At 39.2% G+C, this 19536-nt stretch overlaps 1 protein-coding gene and 1 long non-coding RNA gene across 4 annotated transcripts in view; one reads left to right on the top strand and one right to left on the bottom strand.

Moving 5' to 3' along the window:
* Positions 1 to 17344, bottom strand: part of LOC148189799 (uncharacterized) — a 44072-nt gene extending 26728 nt beyond the window's left edge. Inside the window, exons 1-2 of one of the 2 annotated variants that reach the window (XR_015776488.1) lie at positions 17157 to 17344; positions 16918 to 17027 (exon numbers count right to left, since the gene is read on the bottom strand). This is a non-coding gene — a long non-coding RNA (uncharacterized LOC148189799). The other variant, XR_015776487.1, reaches the window with a different exon arrangement.
* On the top strand, positions 3346 to 11451 carry klhl22 (kelch-like family member 22). 2 transcript variants are annotated; one of them, XM_042488911.2, is made up of 7 exons: positions 3346 to 4098; positions 5607 to 5772; positions 5865 to 6188; positions 6314 to 6723; positions 7777 to 7969; positions 8128 to 8361; positions 9096 to 11451. In XM_042488911.2, exons 1-7 carry the CDS (start codon positions 3809 to 3811, stop codon positions 9435 to 9437), a joined length of 1959 nt encoding a protein of 652 aa, XP_042344845.2. In that variant the 5' UTR covers positions 3346 to 3808; the 3' UTR covers positions 9438 to 11451. The 2 variants fall into 2 exon arrangements, with proteins under 2 accessions (XP_042344845.2, XP_042344846.2); XM_042488912.2 differs by having other exon boundaries at positions 5865 to 6176.
* Positions 17345 to 19536: the final 2192 nt, after the last annotated feature.

A 19536-nucleotide genomic window follows, 5' to 3' on the forward strand; every position in this document is an offset into this window, starting at 1 on the left:
TAGTTGGCATGGAAACCATGTTAGGTGGGATACGAGCAGAATGAATGGCACCACTGGAGCTGTGTTGTCCCAAACTAATCAGTTGTATTGTCCTCTGGTCTACCAGTTTCTTATCGTACAGCAGAGGGGAGACATGCTGTGGAGCATGGCTGGGACGATTGTGTTTTTCCAGCAACCTGCTGCTCTGCATTTGTTTGAGCCTATTGTGCCCTAACTACTCTCTAACTCTTTCCATCATAAGATGGCCACTAATGGCACAGAGGTGGTCTCCTGAACTGAATGGAGGTCAAACGTCTTAACAATTACAGGATCTGTGTAACAGGGATGCTCGTAAAAGCTCAAGATTGACTATTTCATGTCTTGCTAACCGCTGCAGCCACCATGCCTTTTTGTAGTATGGATTGACAGTTAATTCTGTAAATGCAGCCCACTTTGTTTTCATTCCTTTGTCAGTTCTTCCTGCAGACTGTGGTGCTCCCGCTGCACAGCCCTTGCTTGATGAGATGAGACGGTCCACTGCTAATGTACTGGAATGCTTTACTCTAAATAACGGTAAAATCAGGCTCTCTGTGACCTTCAAGAAGGTCCGACACAAACAATCACGATGCTTCCAGCCACTGACGTCACAACAGCGAGAGCACCAACACAATCCCAAACTCTGTCACTTGTGTACCTGTGATTATGTGGCCCTAATCAGCAGTAATGTGTAAAGGTTATTCTAAATTCATGTGGAGCATTTTAAAAAGTGAGGCATGCATCTGTGTGTGATGTTCACTGTTTTGAAGGTTCGACATCTTGCTAGAAAATAAAAGCATTTTTAGGAGAATAACATTCTCCCAATAAAAGTCAGTAATCAAGATTTTACTACTGAGTAAAATTTTTTTTAAAAAGGACAAATAAAAAGGTACTAACACTTTCAGCATGGGCGGATTATGAGACAGTGGGCACAGATATGAAAGGGGCCCCACCACCCCGCGACACAGGAGCATGACACCCAGACTTTGTGGTGGCTTTGTGTCTCTTTGTAGTTGTTATGCATCTGTTTGTTGTTTTGTGTCTCTTTGTAGTCATTTTGTGTCTCCTTGTCTTTTTTTTCTGTCTTTTAATAGACGCTTTGGTCTCTTCGAAGTAATTTTGTGCTCCTTCGTAGTCATTATGTGTCTCCCTGTGGTTGTTTTGTGTCTCCATCTGGTTGTTTTGTGTCCCTTTGTGGTAGTTCTGCCAGTTTTTGTAATTATTTTGTGTCTCTTTGCAGTTCCTTTACATTTCTGGGGTCATGGTGTTTCTCCTTGTTGTTGTTTTGTGTCTTTTTGTAGTTGCTTTGGTCTCTTTGTTTCATGCCTCTTTGAGGTAATTTGTCTTTTTGGCCAATTTGTATTGCCTTGTACTCATTCTGTGACTCACTGCTATTGTTTTGTGTGTCTTTGGAGATCCTTTGCATCTATTTGTGGTCTTTTTGCATCTTTTTGTGGATATTTTTAGTCTCTTCCCTGTTTGGGCATAATTTCTGCGCAATTTTGCAAGTAAAGGCCAAGGGGCCTCCTGACACCTGTTAAGTCATATATCCATGAATTTCATCATTACATTTATTGTCTGTGACTGATGACTGATATATTTTGGGGGGAACTTTCATTATTGATTCATCTGCAAATGACTTTTTTTTCCCATTAACCAATTAATAATTTGGTCAATACAATGTCAGAAAAAGGTGAAAAATGCCCATCACAATTTCCTAAAGCCAGAGGTGATGTCATCAAATCGCTTCTGTCTGACCAACTCTCCAAAATCTAGAGATATTTATGGCATAAGACACAGAAAGGAAAACAGGAAATGTCTGGAGCTTTCACTTAAAAAAATGACTCAAACAATGAATTGCTCATCAAAATAGTTATTAACTTTTTTATAATCACAGCACTGTATCAGTAATGATGCATGTTTGCTGTTCGGGGAGCTGCAATAGGCTCCATTACTGACAGGAATTATGATAGGGCATTTCTTCAGCCACATGACAGATGTGTCAGGGGAAAAAAGTTATGATTTGCTATTTGAAAAGGGCATTTCTGCATCCAAGACAAAAAAGCCAGGGGAGCTTTCCCCCTTCATTTCCCCATGTGCACTCCACTGCAATGTAGCCTATATTAGACTGGAAAATAAATCAAGTGATGGATTATTCGTACGGTGTTTTTGCAAGTGAAAAAATCCCGAATGATATATGAAATGATATATGCAAATTGAAACCTTGGCTGAAGATGAATGAGATTGTAAAACCTAGGCAATATGGAAGCCTCAGTTTTTATATATAAAAAAAGAGCATCATGTCTTGCTGCCTTAGAAAATTTATCTGGCAGCTCATGCAGTTATCAAACACCAGGAAATCAATCTGAAAAGTGTTTGATCGGATGGAGATCAAATATTGAAGGGGAAAAAGTGATAAATACAACAAACAGCGACAAACATCAAATTTATCTGTATTTTGATTCTTTGATTCTCTTTATTTGAGTTTGTCACACAAATGTATTATTTACAGACAAAGATGTATTTTTTTGTTTGAATAAACTTCTGACAGAACTGTTTTTAATGCCATTTTGTGTTTAAAATAGGGGAGCTGTGCCTGTAAGTGGGTGAAGAAAGTAGCAATACTATTGTTCTCCATTACAAGTTCAATTCTAATATTTAAGAAACAAAAAAGCACAGACATATTACCTATCATATGCATTTCAGTATCTGAAGTACAAAGAAAGGCTCCTTTTAAAAAATATTTAATCATTTATGCAATAATATTTATGCATTATTTAACTTAACTTGTTCAGACATGGATGGATTACTGAATGAGTCTATCAGGCACAGGCTCCAGGGCCACAAGAAAATGCAAATAGTCTACTCAAGTAGAGATCCAGTGCCTCAACATTGACTACTTTCACACAGTATAGAGTAAATGTACTTGGGACTACTTTCCACCTATGGTGCTGGTGTGTTTGTTTGAAATGCAGTGTGACAGCAGACATCCATAAGAAATGGCCTTTGAGACCTTAGAGCAGGAAACAGCATCCTCTTGTGTTTACAGAAAGAGTCACAGTATCTAAACATTGTCTAAATTAATACTTATTACGTCCAATTAAATAAATATCAATTTAGCTAGGGATGAAAACAGTGTGCGGCTAATTCTGCACTCTAACACCTTATGATAAAGACAAATTGACACTGGCATTATTTGCCTTCAGAGTGACAGACGTCTCTGATTGGCTCGTTCTTGGAAACCAGGCGGGACAATACGACGGCAGCGACCAATGGTGTGTGAGCTCACCGTCTGACACCAAAAAGTAAACAGACTTGTTTTGATCTGTCAAAAAAATCAGGCGACCGTGCAGCCGTTTCACGAAGAAGTTGGTGTCACCGTGACCAAACTGTTGATGCAAAACGGTTTGTTTTCGACGAGCACGAAGATATTTTCGTGCAGTCGCTTTGCTTGAGTTTTGCGGTGTTACGGTGTCAAGCCTGCTGTTTTTGTAACGTGTTACATCAGTTAGCAGGCTAACCAACAGATAGCGTGCTAGCTTGTGTTTTTACTAACTTCACGTTAGCCGACAGCGCAGTGGCAGCTAACACTAGGTTGACGGAAGTGCGTATGTGTGTAATTATTTACTTTCACGTCTTTTAAATGCTCTGCAGATAAGGGTATGACGTGAATTGCGTGCATTAGTTGTTACAGATCCGTAACGTTAACGTTACACTTGATATTTCCAACCGTAACCACCCTTAGTTAGCCGCTAGCTAACAGTTGTAGCGCAAATTTATATGAACTATGTGAATGAATACTCATAATTCAGTTAATAGCAGACAGACAAAAGTGATGAAGCCTGAACACCGACACCCTGCCATGGCTGAGGATGGAAAGCTGAGTCCAATGGGAGGACGCGCCTGCTCATCAGGCCGCCCGGGCCGACAGACCTACAAAAGTTCAGCCCATTTCCGCAGCCTGCTGGACGGCCTGCTGGCGCTCAGACAGAGTGGCATCCTGTTTGATGTGGTGCTGATGGTGGAGGGTCGACCCATCCAAGCCCACCGTATACTTCTGGCAGCCTCTTGTGATTATTTTAGGTAAAACACAGCAGGCCACTTTGTTGTTCTGCTTTCACTCTCTTCAAATCAAATCCATGTCCTTAAGTTTCTTTGTGTGTGTTACATCATCAGCAAACTGTAACCCTAACTCAATTTCCCACATATGCAGATACAAGTCTAGACTAAAACAAATAAGATAAAACAGTACTCTCTGACAAGCAGTGCCTAATGCATACCACTGACTGTAACTACATGTTACTCAGTTTATCCACAGTCATGCTGTATAACTGGTATAACTTGTATTTAATTCCTGTCTTTATAAACATACAAAATAGCACATTGTAATCGAGAGCAGGTGTCACAAGACACAGCTCAGCCTCGGTTCAGAGTCCAGCTTAAACAAAGTTTCTCCTTTTTCTCAATCCCCTGCAGCATGTCTACATTGTCATCCTACCAGCAGTGGTGTGCACATTTTTTGTGTACTTTGTAGTTTCTGTTTACTGGTCCTTTATTTATGTTTACTTGTCTGCTCTCATCACGACCTAAGCACATTAACCTGCAGCTTTCAGGGAAAACATTAAGTAGGTCACAGATACAATCACTGAGGTCCGGTCAGCCAGCATGATACACGTGACAAAGGGGAGTGATACAGATAGGTGTATTGAGTATGACGTCAAACACTGTACTTTGTATGGGTGCGTAGCTTATTGTGCACGGGTGGAAAAAGAGATGATTCTTTGCGGTATCAATTGTGCCAGTAAACCAGAACCCTACTGTTGGTAGGAAGCCCTGTAATCCCATTATAATGCTAAAAGTAGGTAAAGATAAGGTACTAACATCCCTTTACTGAGATGCTTTTACTGTGTTGGGTGTGCTTTGTATCAGTGAAGAAGGGAAGAACAACTGAAGCACAGTATATTTAACAAAGATTTGATTGAAGCAAGACTGTGGGCCCCTGGGCACAGATATGCACAAGGCGCCACCACCACCTCTCCTACACAGGAGCAAGCGACAAAGACTTTGTAGACTCTTTGTAAATGTTATGCATCTTTTTGTCGTTTTATGTCTTGATTCGGTCATTTTGTGTCTCTCTGTGGTTGTTCTTGCTTTTGTATTTGATGGGAAAGGTACCAATTGGCCTGCACTTTTGGGACAAATCACTCTGCAGTGATCATGGGTATTGAATCCGGCTCTGATCAGCTCCGATCGGCAATGATCGTGAAAATGCAAATTCTAGCACCCAGCATAATACAATGAAAGCCAAAAAATACTGCCCGTCTCCGTCCGAGCAGTGCTCAAACATCGTTCAACATTTAGTCCATAGCGACTTTGAAAGAGAGACTGAATAAGTAATAGAAATTTTTTAAAAAGTAGGAAAGGAAATGTAGGAAACCAATAAGAGAAAGAGAGGTGGATATCATGCAGCAAAAGAACCAGGTAGAATTGAAACAGGAGTTATTGTGGCGCGAGAGGTATGCATTTTATCATTGTGCCACTAGCTTTGCCAGATATAAGCCATTTAACAGTGTGTCACTTTTCTCCACTAGGGGAATGTTTGCTGGAGGCCTTCGAGAGACACAGCAGAAGGAGATCCCAATTCATGGAGTATCTCACTTGGCTATGAAAAAAATACTCGACTATATCTACACGTCAGAGATCGAGTTAGACCTGGAGTGCGTGCAGGAAGTCCTGATAGCTGCCACGCTAGTACAGGTAAGCTCTTTGTTCTTCTTTTGCCAGATCACGTTGTTCATTGTTGCATTTTTTTTTTCTTCAGCTAATCTGTGTCCTTTTGTGTTTTAAAGCTTGAGATTGTCATCGGCTTTTGCTGCGATTTCCTTTTCTCCTGGCTGGATGAGAGCAACATTTTAGAGGTCCATGATCTGGCTGATCTGTACGGACTGCAACAACTTAACGCCAGGGTCCACTCCTACATCCTCAGGAACATCCAGACTTTGTCTCGCAGCGATGTGTACCGGCAACTTCCCCAAGATCAAGTCTTCAGTGCGCTGAGCAGTGACGAGCTTCAGGTGAACAGCGAAAACGAAGTGTACGAGGCGGCGCTTCACTACCACTACAGTCCTGTGCAGGTGGAAACTGACCAGGTCTACTTGCAGGTCAGTCCCAAGGTGTGTCTGCATTTTGTTCTTATCTATTCATTTCACACTATACATACCCACTTAGTTTTACTCACACTTTATCAAAGCCTTTTTAGCCTGCAATCAACTAATATTTAAGTCTTTTTGACCCAAAGGACAACCTCAAGATGCTGGATGCTGTGCGTTTCTGCCTGATTGAGAAACAAGTGTTGCAGAGGCTGCACGGCAGACTGAACCAGTGTCCACTAAAGGATTCTGTGTCAGCCGCCCTAAAGTACCATGAGCAGGAGATCTGGCAACCCGTCCTGCAGACTCCTCTCACCCAGCCACGGTCTACATTCCGTTGTATACTGGGCTTTGGGGGGATGTTCACCTCCAGCTCCCTCACAGACAGCGAGCATTTGTTTCAAGTGTTCCACCCAAGCTGGAGGGAGTGGAGGACTCTCACTGCGGCTCACGCTCCCCGGATGTCCAACCAGGGCATCGCTGTGCTCAACAACTTTGTTTACCTAATCGGAGGAGACAAGAACACCAGTGGATTTCGTGCAGAGACCCGCTGCTGGAGGTGAGATCCCATCTCATTTACTTAGCTTAAAAGACTGAACTGTTGATATATTTAAATTATGTATCTGCAACTTTTTTTTTTTTTTTTAAATACAAAAACTATGTTGATGTTTTGAGCTAATGCTGGACTCTATGAAAGAGGACCCACTCCCTACACACGTAGATATAAATGACCAATTTTAAGGCATCAAAAGTACACAAGTAGATACTTCGTTTCACAGGAGTTATATCAATAAGATAAGATAACTGTCATTGTTAAAACAACGGAAGTCAGTTTGGTGACTTTTCGGCAGCAGCAATAGAAAAAACACAAACAATGGAAATAAATTACTATTAAAAACCCACACACATTATAAATTACATTACTGAAAACACAGTCTTGATAATTATAATCTATTTCTGCCAGTATATCACACTAAATCCAACACAAATGGCTAATATGCATTGAGCACATTAGCCAGTGGTTTCTGGTGGACAAAATATGTTATGGCAACAGTTTTTCTTATCATATCCTTGGCATTTCTGCAGTCACTTATTACTTACCTTTACTTTGTCGTTTGAGTCTGACATATTTACAGATACAGGTGCATTTGCCATAAGCTAATATTGGCTACTAAATGAATCCACTTGGTTTGTTGATTGGGCTCTGGTCTATAGAGACAGCCAGACAATCGTTTCAAATGTCAGCATGCTCTCAGATTACGTGCTTTATCTGACAAACTGTTCAAAGTCCAAAGAAATTCTGTTTACACTGATATCAAATAGAAAAGCAGCAAATGGAACTAGTTACTGGGAGGCATTTTAGCTTGATAAATAATTCAGGCTACTTTCAAAATTAATTTTCTAACTACTCATTTATTAATCTACTTATTAATATACAGTTTTTTTCAGATCCAATACATTTAAAGTGTTGTTTTTTAGTGGCATACTCCTGTTGGTTCATACTTAATTCTATTTGATCTGTACTTTGGGCGCAGATATTCTTCCTGCTGATTGAATTTTGAAAGTCAGATTTTTTGTTTACTGTTTTGATACTCCTTTTTTTTCCCTCCAGATATGACCCTCGTCACAACAGCTGGTGCAACATCCAGCCTTTGCAGCAACAGCATGCTGACCACTGTGTTTGTGTGATGGGCGGCCATATTTATGCCATCGGGGGACGGGACTACAGCAATGAACTGGACACAGTGGAGCGCTACGACCCGCACACCAACACCTGGGAATTTCTATCACCCCTGAAGAGAGAGGTACGAGAACTTAATGAAACTAATGCATGTAATACTGCTGCCATCCACATGGTGGAGCCATAGACCCACCTGTGTGTTAGTGATGGGGCTTCCCTGTTATATACCAGTACTCCCCTCTCCTCCAGCGCCCTGTAACACTAATCTAATCTTCCCTCCAGGTGTACGCCCATGCCGGAGCAGTGCTGGATGGGAAAATATATATAACGTGCGGGCGCAGAGGAATGGCGTACCTCAAAGAAACCTACAGTTTTGACCCTGTGGCCAATCATTGGTCAGCATGTGCAGAGGGGCCGGTGGAGCGGGCTTGGCACGGCATGACTGCTGTAAATGGACGTGTTTATGTTATTGGTGGAAGCAATGACGAGCGTGGATATCGGCGTGATGTCCTGAAGGTACGATGTCACAAGTCATCACTGGCGTTTACTGTAGCAATATGAAGGCTGTGTTTACAGTCTGTCTTAGTCTGCGCCCCCCCCCCCCGCTTTTATTTTCAATTTTATGCAGAGATTTTCTTGCATTGTGACAAATTCTCAGTCTCAAGGTTATTATAGTTCACTAAACCTTAACTGAGATAAAGTTAAAAATTAGACTTCAGACTACAATGAGAACTTACTGAAACAATATTGTGTACTCACAAAACTAGCTAAAATAGAATGAAGTGTTGTGTTTGTATTGTAATGCCTACTTTTTACTTAAATCTTGCCCCTGATAAATAACCCCTTATTGTAATATTAAAAAAAATGAATACTTAAACTTGTAAAAACTAAGTTAAAACAAACAGACAGAATAAATAATAAAAAGTAAACTGAAACAAACCAAAAAAACACTCTCTGAATTTACTGAAACTAAACTGAATTGAAAAAAAAAAATCAAGACTACATAAAATGTAAACTAATGGAGAACACAAACAACTATTGTCTGTTTTATTAATCTAAATGAAATGATAATGTCTAGTCTATTGACTAAAACATGATTTGACCCTCTGATGAAGGCCTTTGTGGACCAAAAAGCTAGCAGCTGCCTAATTGAATGAGTATGAATCAGAGAAATAACTTTTGACAGAGGTTATTAATGTTTGGACGACACTATGATGAAAAAGAGAGAAATTCATTTCCCTTTTTTTCAGGTGGCGTGCTTTCACCCGGAAGCCAACTCTTGGTCTTTACTGACCCCCCTCCCCGCGGGACATGGAGAACCCGGCATAGCCGTGCTGGACAGTCGCATCTACGTCCTGGGAGGACGCTCTCATGACAAAGGCAACAGGATGAAATACGTCCACGTGTACGACACCGACACAGACGAGTGGGAGAATGAGACGGAATTTAGGGAGCGTGTCTCCGGCCTGGCAGCCTGCGTGGTGCTCATATCCCCTGCTGTGATCGCCGAGGCCAGGAGCTGGGAGCAGCGCACCAAGGCTTCATGGGAAGAAGTGGACATTGACAACTCAGAGGACTCTAGTGAGGACTGAAGCAGCTGCTGAACTGACCGTCTGAGCACTGGAGACTGTCACGCACTTTTCTTACACAGCATGTTGGAGGACTTTTTTTTGTGGCAGTGGTTGTGAGCATCGTGCACTTCTTGCACGCTGACCACTTTGAGTGCCTCTGAACCAAAGTGTCATTCAGGTTCAGGACCTTTGCAGACTTTTTGGGTACTTTTCAAATATCTCTTAAGATAATTACACTCTGCCCATGACTCCCTGCTAAAATGTTGGTGTTTTTGACAGTGATCCCTCATGATTGCCTCTCATTATAGCTGCCTCTGCATCATTTATCATTGGGACAGGGTTAGTTAGGTCATGGAAAACCTGGAAAATTCATGGCATTTTAACAATCACATTTTCCAGGCCTGGAAAAGTAATGGAATTAGTAAAAAGCATTGAAAGTTTTGGAAAACTCATGGAATTTTGTATGTAATTAAAATGAACTGTCACAGTAATCTTCTGGGGATAACCTTCCTCGTAATGCCACATAATAGCAAAATGATTTTCGGTAAATCAGCTGTTAGCTAGAGCTACATAATGTAGCTTTAATGTAAGCTGCATTGGGGCTACACGATATATTGTATTGAAGGACGTGTGATATTATATCAAAGGATGTGCAATGTCAAATAAGGCAAATTAACTCAATCAACTTATTTGCAGCTTTATACAAATTGACAACTTGCAGTTCTTGTTTTCCATTACTAAAACTGGCTAAGCCTTCCCCTTTAACCTTGCACAGTTTCAAAGGTTCAGATACTTGTGAAAGGTGCCTGAGAGCAGCTCAAGAAAAGCAACGTTGATTCAGGTTTCAAAGGGTTAAAACAGGTTGGTGTTTCTATGCGACATAGTGTAGTGGCATTTGTTATCGGCAGCGAGACTCTCCTGCATGTGTGTGTAACCTGGCCAGTAAGTGCTGCAGACACAGTCAATCGCATGCTTTTCAAACATGGAATTTTTATTATGAGTCCTTGAAAAGTCATGGAAAAGTTTGGAAATATTGTCCATGAAAATGTGCGGAAACCCTGTCGAGAGAACCTCGATATCTTCAGGTGACAGAAAGCAGTGAAGACTACTGATTATGCAATAAGTTATTAATATGGTGTACTCTGAGCGGCTTTTCTTTTGGGATTTTTGACATAGGATCTTCTCAAATAGGGTTAAGACTTACAAGCAGTGGGTACCTTTAAGCTAAGTTTTTAATTTCTTAGAATTAAAGTGCATTATAATTTAGTTCTCACCTCCACCATAGTGGGTATTATTTTTCTCCAGGGATTGTATTTGAGTTACGTTCTCATCCAAACTACTGAGTAATAATTAAGCTGTTACATTTTAACATTGTGCCTTGTTTTTGTGGTTACAACCTGAACTTTTGTGAAATGTATTTTTAGGTTTCGGTGTATTCTGTGGGTGGAGATGAGCCTTAGGTACTGTGCCTCTGACAACACATTTTGTGTTTTTAAAAAAAACAAGCTGATTCGTGTTGGTACCTGAATGATGAGGCGCTGGTGGTGCTGCAGGTGGTAGACCCCGGCTCGTAATATATTGCCATGTCTGTGAATCATTTACAAATGTCATGATATTTGTGTGACAAAGACAAAACTGTTGTTGTAATTACTTTTGTGTCCTTTCATTGAGCTTTACCTACTGTATAAGTTATTCTATTACTGAATCCAAAGAGCACAACGAGGAGTAGTTTTGGAAGATTTCTGTTAGCTGAGTCGAGCTTTGCTCCATGCTTCTGCTTGTTACTTTGGCTCATTTTTAAGCTGTTTAATATGAGCATTTAGGAAGCTTAATGACACCCGCTCCACCGTGTGTCCCTTATTTCACCCTCACTGAGAAACTCCAGGAACAAGTCTGTTTTAAAATGTATTTTCCTTTTATATGTAGTGAGATGTCTAGAAAAAAATTTAATATATTAGAACGCACTGTCACACAAGTTATGCAAACTTAGTGTCCTTCTCAGACGTTTTGAAATTTAATAAAGATAGTAACATATTGCTTTTGTCAAGTGTGCATGTTGGTTGGGGCCAGGGCTTTACTGCCCTACTGAGGCTAACCAAAGTGTTTTGACTGTCCAGCCAAATGTGATATGGGTAAGAAGTGGTAAAATAAATATTACATTGGTATTCCTGAAGAATTTTTATGCCTAAAAAACAAGATTAATTATTTGACCTATAACCCAAAAAAAAAGCATTGAAATTGTAGTTCAGGCATGTCCAAAGTAAGGCTCAGGGGCCCAATCGTGGCCGTCGGACAGATTTAAAACAGCCCGTGGCTTGTCTTTCAAAATATGCTATATGTGCCCTGCCACAAAATATTGATAATCACCCAGCACTTTTTCAGTTTTTTTCAGCTCATGGCAGGACTATCATACATACTATGACTATTTGGGGCATTTTTATGACATAATATCTAATGACATTTTTTTTTTTTTTTTTTATCAGGGAGATCATACATAGTTCATGTTTCAAAAACACTGGAATACATCATCACATTAAGCTTATAGGTATATAATCAATGTATAATAATTCAGACATCACTCTGTCGAACTGCATCAAGACATGAATCTATTGAGCTGTTCTTCCATCTATTGCACTCCCTTTCATTTTCCTTAAAACAAACCTGAACATCTGAACAAAAGATGTCACACTCACTTATCTCAAAGGATCTACTTACATCAAGGTCCCATGACAATACAATAAACAAGGGCAGTTAAACAAGGTTATTAGAGCAAGTCAGGTCTCCGTGGGCCAATGTACTTGATCCATTTAGACCACAATCCCTTAAATTTCTCAGATTGTATTTTTATAGAAAATGTTAATCTCTCCATTATGTAAATTTCATGGACAATTTTTAACCAGTCCTCAAATGTTGGGGCATCTATTTTTAACCACTTTCTAGTTAGAGCTTTCTTCCCTCCAACTAGTAATATTCTCATTAAATATTTGTCTGCAGTAGACTGAGCAGTCACTGCTACTGTGCCCAAATATACTGTCAGAACATCAAATGGTATATTGATTTGGAATACAGTTTCTAAACATTTATGAATGTCGAGCCAGTAAGATGTTAATTTTGGGCATTCCCAAAATAAATTTAATGACATTTTTACTACATAATAATTTTTTTTAAATTATTTACATTTTAATGACATACTATACCATGACCTCTATGACATTTTTTTTTTTTTTACATATTATGATGTTTTAATGACATTTTTCAGGAGATACTATACTATGACATTTTTGTGAGTTATTATATTGACTTTTTTTGCTGTCTTTTTTTACCTACTACACTGACTTTTTTTTTTTTAATAACATTTTATTTGACATACTTTACTATGACATTTTTCATTATATTTTTCACGACATACTATACTATGACTTTTTGTTCATATTTTTTGACATACTACACTATGAAGTTTTTATGAATTTTGACATAATTTTATACCATTTTTTTTTACATACTATGCAATTACTTTTTTTATTGACATTTTTTTATGAGATGCTAAGACTTTTCTTGACCTATTACACTATGACTGCCTATGATAACAATACAATGATGACTTTTTAATGACTTTTTTTACTACACTATGACTTTTTAAAATAACTTTTTATGTGACATACTATACTATGACGTTTTTATAACTTTTTTTGACATATTATACTTTGACGTTTTTGTGACTTTTTCTGGCATGCTGTAACTTTTTGTGATACCATTTTTTTACATACTATACTATGATGCTTATATGATGGGTTTTTTTAACGTTTTTTTCTGATATACTAGTAGTGTGCTTCAAATAAAAAGCGAAAACAATAGATAAAGACCATACATGACAAAAACAGAGAACATGAGAACATGTAAGATAGGGAGGTGTTATTAAAAAGGGAATGTGTCCAAAGGAGTTTCCTTGACAGAACTGCTCCATTTAAATAAAACTTGCAGTTGATATGATCAAACAGCTAACCAAAGAAATAAATAAAACTTTAGAGACACGTTTTAAGCATCTTGGGGCCAGTGTTTCTTCAGAGATTCAGAAAGTGTGTTTATTGTTTCTGAAAGTTTATGTTCCTGTGTAATTTCATACGGTCTCATAATAGAAAATCTCCTCTGATGACTGTCGTCCTTGTTTGAACTCCTGTCAGTGGCCCGTGCTCTTTATTCCGCCCAGTCTCTGCTAGTTCCTCTCCATTTGGCCCTCCACTCCATCAGCTTTATGAAGGCTGACTGCTGCTTTCCTCTCTGAGGCTGTTTCATCTGCATCTGTTACCCCCTGCCAGCCTCAGTGAGTGCCCCCCCCCCTTTCTGTTTCACACAATTGTGCCAGCCCCCACCACGATGTCTGGTGGGATGTGCTGACACCAGCACTGGACATCCAGGATCAACAATCTGCTGCGTTTAAGCGTCTTTTTCATTCTAAAGCTGTAGTACCACCTGGGGGATACTTCAGACATATGTCACGCACTTAACCTCGTCAGCGGCCTTTACGGGCATCTGAGTGCAGGTCGATGTGCTGCTCTTTGCTGGGCCCATTATCAGAGCAATTAAAAGGCTCAAATTACCCACTGATGCAGAGCTATGCAGATTAAACCCAGTGGAGTTGAGGATGTGCGTGTCCGGGGAATTTCACTAAGTGCTCACTTTCATTCTTGTTTCTGTCGCTGTGTGGGAGGGCAGGACGTCCTCAGCCAGCCTCTCTGGCTATGGAAGACAAAGAAAGTCACCTGTGGATGGAGATGTGGACTCCTTTCACTGGATGACAGACAATAATCCTCCTGGACATCTATGGAGCAGACCGGCTGCACCCTGTGACCCTGTGACCCACAGTAGCTTTGTCTTTAAATTACGACACATTTTGGTCATGACCAACATGTTTACAGTGAGGGCAACATGTCTGGAATCAACAGAACACTTGATATACAACGTATGTCATTTTACTGTGCGTGGATCAGTGGTTCAGCCTTTACTGTGGATGTGATGGACCCCTAAGTTGATATGAATTAGGTCACGTGCCCCTATTTTTCGCCTCAGGAAACGCCATCTAAGTCAGCAACCAACAATTATTTTCATTGATGAATTATCAGTCAGTTTTTTTCTCAATGAATTCATTAGTTGTTTGGCTGATAAAATGTCAGAAAATGTTTGTTTTTTTTAAAAATGACAGTGTTATCCAGAACCCATGATGACAACCTCTCACTTTGTCCACATCCCAAAAATATTCAGTTTATTGTCACAGCGGAGTAAAAAAAAAAAGAAAAAAAGAAATATCAATCAAATCAGGATTTAGAAACTTAATCAATTTTCATTTTTTCCATAAAAAAACCTCAAACAGATTATTCGTTTATGAAATCAGCTGGCCATAAATTTAATAGTTGATGATTAACCCCTTGAAATCTGGCACTTTTTTTTGGGCTGCAGACACCTTTCACTAGCTAAATGACCCCATAAAACCTGAGCAATGTTTCTATATTCTTTATCGAAAAGGCAATGACCAACTTGACAAAACATCCCACAAATTGCAGAAATTAATTATTTTTTAAAAAGAGGGGAGGATTGTCCACACGGATTCTTATTCTATCCACACAAAAATGATTTACCCAACAAATTTGTCCTGATTGCACGACTAAATTTCCATTTTGTTTGTCTTTTTTAAATCATATTTGAATAAATTGAGTAAGAGGTCTGGAATCAAACTATGATAAATACACCCGAGAACAAGGTCAACAAAGGTTTTACATTTAGGCTACATCTTTAAATCACAACTCTACCTCAGACTAGGGGTTCGCCATTTTAATATCATTAACGATAACACTGGTATGATTTTTATTATACAACAGTTAGTTCTGATTGTAAAACTTCACTAGGACTTTAAACTATGCATGTATTACTCCGCTTCACAGTCGTTCTAAACCGTTAATTAGGCATAAAGGTTGGTGGCCTTGTTATCTCACGTTACCGTAGATTGTTAAGCCTATAAAAATGGACATATTTCCAAATATAAGATTGGGTTCAAAATATGAATGGTCCTAAGATGAGAATGAAGGAAAGGAGAGAAACTTGCAGACTCGAACCCAAACCTCAAGGTGCGCTCTGATGACATTAGCTGACCTCGACTAAATAGAGAGAAAAAAAATGAAGCTAAAACCGTAAAAACAAAAAACATGGGCTTTAACCTGCTTCAAACTTGGTTAAATCTCAGCAATATAAGCATCAACATTCACTTTGTTGAGAAGACCGAGTTGATTATAGTCTTGAATTTTATGGATCCATCCAGATAACTAAAGGGGAGCTCTACAGAATCAGCAGATACCTCGGGCTTCGGGCTAAACACAGCCCTCAACACGTAACCCTCTGATTTAACCTGAAGATCAGTGCATCTTAAAATATTCTGCAACACAAAGTCCAGACAATCTGCAAGGTTCACTGAACAAGGTCTGGCACCACATTCAGTTGCACTTTGGATGCAAGGGCAAAGAAGGAAATCGCGATTTCAAACCCAACTCATTCATGCTCAAATGTGACGAGAATGGAGCTAAGTCTTTCTCCATGACATTCAATGTAGAAACAAAAACATCATTAAGACCCACTGAAGAGGGACAGAGAAAACTGGAGAGGAGCAATGAAATACCCCAAAATTTGGCCAGGAGCAAATGTCCTCTACCGGCAGCCCAGAGAAGGAGTAGCTGTGACAGACGGGTTTTGGTATACAGCCGTTCCTCTGGGAGTAAACCAACTGTCAAAGATGCTATCCAGGATGTGCAGGGAGGCGGGGACACACTCGTCCTACACCAACCACAGCCTAATATGACATGAATTGGTATTTATAATAGCCTAAACTTACAATATTGTTATTGCAAAAACACCCTGAAATATTGTGATATTATTTTATTGCCATATCGCCCACCCCTACCTCAGACTACCTTCACACACAATAGACAAGCAAAATATGATTATATTATATTACAAACACAGTACAGACAGAGGTGGGAAGAGTACTAGAATATTGTACTCAAGTTAACTAAAAGTGTTGAGAAATTTTACTCATGTAAAAGTAAAAGTACTTGTGTGAAAATTTCCTAAGGGTATTTGGGACTGCGTTACAATTTCCATAAACATTGTGTGTGTGTGTGTGTGTGTGTGTGTGTGTGTGTGTAAATTAAATTTTTAGAGACAACACTTTGCAGCCTACACACAACGTATTATCCATCAGACAAAAATCACCCACAATTGATAAAAAGTGAACACCTGCGGCGGGTGCAAAAAAGCAATTTTAAGCTACACAAATTGAATAACCTTACACTTCACAGAGAACCAACAGCAGAATAAAATCAACCCAAATAAAGTCAATAAAAGTCAGACAACACGGACCTTTTACACAGTAAACCGCACACTGGCAGCAGCCACAAACACACACCAGCAATGGACACACCGCACAAATGGTGTGTTTTGGAGTTGTTGCACTCACCTGGATGAACGTCACTCTTTCGTGCAGCCGGAGGTCCTCTTATTCGTCTCTAATTTAACCGGTCCACTCGGCCTCTCTGTCGCACTGCTCCAGTTTTCCAACACGTTGAGCTGAACACGGTTACATTATGGTCAAAAACTGCATGAAGTCCTCACACGACTCACGAAAAGTTTCCCACTCAAACAGCTACTGCTAGCGAATCCACGCGAGCACTTTAGCATGTTTTAGCATTAGCTTACCTCCACGTAACTGCGTCATGCAGCATCACAGGTGTGTTTGATTTACGTTACTGACGTGCTCGGCGGGTGGACGGTTAAATAAGCCATAAAGGGATAGTTCGGGGTTTTTGAAGCGGGGTTATATGAGATACTTAACATATAATCAGGGTCTTACGTTAGCTGGCGTCGGCGCGCTCCCGCTTTGCAGAAACAGACGGGGCTCGTACCCCAACCCCTGCTGTATAGCCACTTTTTAAAAAGGCCTACATAAAAAAAAAATAATATCAGTCTAAGTGGACGCTGTACTGAGAGTTTTTTTCATTGTTTTACCTAACAGAAAATATTTGTAACCCTCACGCACTGTTTCAATTTTCTGACTAATTACACATTTGGTAGAAAAAAATTACCTGTGCCAAAAAATACATTATATAATATTTTTTTTCAACTTTCAGTGCATTACATTTGTCAACCAACATCAGTCCTGAAAATAACTACCAAATATTTATTTATTTTCAAAATGTGAACCCCTTAAATACAAGCTTATTTACATGATGCCACTGTTTTTTTTAAATGACAAAAAACAGCACTAAAAAGTAGTTATTTTCCATATACTTACTGATATTTTTTGTTGTTGATTGTCACAGTCTCAGACAGGTCAATGATTAGTAGCAATATTGATTTTTTTTTTTTGTTATGTCAGGGATTTTTTTTTTAAACTTCACTCTTAACATGTTTGGAACACAAAACATGTACCCTCTCAAATAGTGCAATAAAAATACTATATATAAATATTTTTTCGAACTTTCGGTGCATTACATTTGTCAACCAACATCAGTTTTGATATTAACTACCAGATATTCATTCATTTTTAGGATTTTAAAAAATACAGGTAAATTGCCAAATCTGATAAAAAAAAAAAAAAAAGGTAACATTTACAAAAGCTCATCCAGGACCACAGAATGAAAGCCTGATATTATGGGATGCATGCTTTTATGCTGTAATGACAGTGGGATAAAAATAGTATAGTAGTTTCCAAGTAGTTTTAATGGATTTCAATGGTACAAAAAATGTACTAATAGTGTTAAGAGGGAGGTTTTAATTTCTACGGTGTATTATTGACATATTATATGAACTGAGGCTGAAATCTAAAGGAGAAAAACAAAACAAACACCTTTGCCAAAATGTGTACAATATGCATTAACACAGCCAAAATAATAATAAAAAAAAGAAAGTTAAACAAAAACAAAAAATGTACCAATAGTTGCATGAGAATTAACACAAGGAAAAAACAAAATAAGGAAGGCTGGAGTCAAGTCATGAGGCTATGATATTGTTCTTGTCATGCCTGCACTAAGTCATTACATTACATTTTCTGTAAATACAGATTACATGATGATGTGGGCACAAATCCCCCTAATGTAATTATTCTGTGTGGCGAAAGTTTTTCAATGTTTTATCTTTGATAAAGTTATTTTTCCCCGTTCTTTACAACATGATTTCATCTTTACTGGGTATAAACGTGTATTCTAGGAGATATTATCTTAGATATTGTCTTATAATTCTATAAATATAATTAACATCATATTATGTATACTCTTCACAGGATTGCCCTCTAGCAGATGGTGACATAAAATACAATGTGTCAGTGTGTGTAATATTAATTCATTGAGCAAAATAAGATAAATACCTCAACTTAGGGTTGATATTTTGTCCATGTTCACTTTGCAAGTTGAACAAAAAAAAAATGTCGGTTTGCAATACCGGCAGAAATCAGGATGTTGGTGGATTCCGATATTTTATTTTAAAGCCAATATCAGTCGATACAGATGACGTGCCGATATCATTGTGTATCCCTACTATTTCCTCATCCTCATTAAAATGAGTAAATGAACTGTGTGAAACATAGTTGTTACGTTAAACATACTGGTTCAAGAAGCTTCCAACATAATGAGTAACACTGAGTAAAATCCACACCAGCAGACCTGTTCCTGAAGGATGACACTCCCCTCCTCCTCCTCCTCCTCCTCCTCCCCCCTGGACTTAACAACAGTCATTAGCAGCTCATATCCACCCAGGGTGGAGGCGATGGGCCCGGCCTGTGTTTTTCAGCTGTGAAAAGGAGCCAACAGCCACCCATTTTCATGCTTTTTAGGGCTCATTGAGATGGAGAATGAGAGTCGTGCGATGCTTTATGATGCTGGTGGGTAAACCTCAGCAGGTGAGCCGGAGTCACAGTAATACAATGTCTTTAATGCATGCTGGGCCTGTCGAAACTACAGAGTGGCCCCTCGTTAGATCAACAAAGAGGAAATACAAACAAACGCCACCAAAGGATGTGCTGCGTTATCAGAGCTGGCCGGGTACAAAGCAGGCAGATGTGTACCTGAAAACAAAGACACTT

This window comes from Plectropomus leopardus, chromosome 4, assembly GCF_026936395.1.
Source record: "Plectropomus leopardus strain MGB_pleo_1.0 chromosome 4, ASM2693639v1, whole genome shotgun sequence".
NCBI classification, from domain to species: domain Eukaryota; kingdom Metazoa; phylum Chordata; class Actinopteri; order Perciformes; family Serranidae; genus Plectropomus; species Plectropomus leopardus.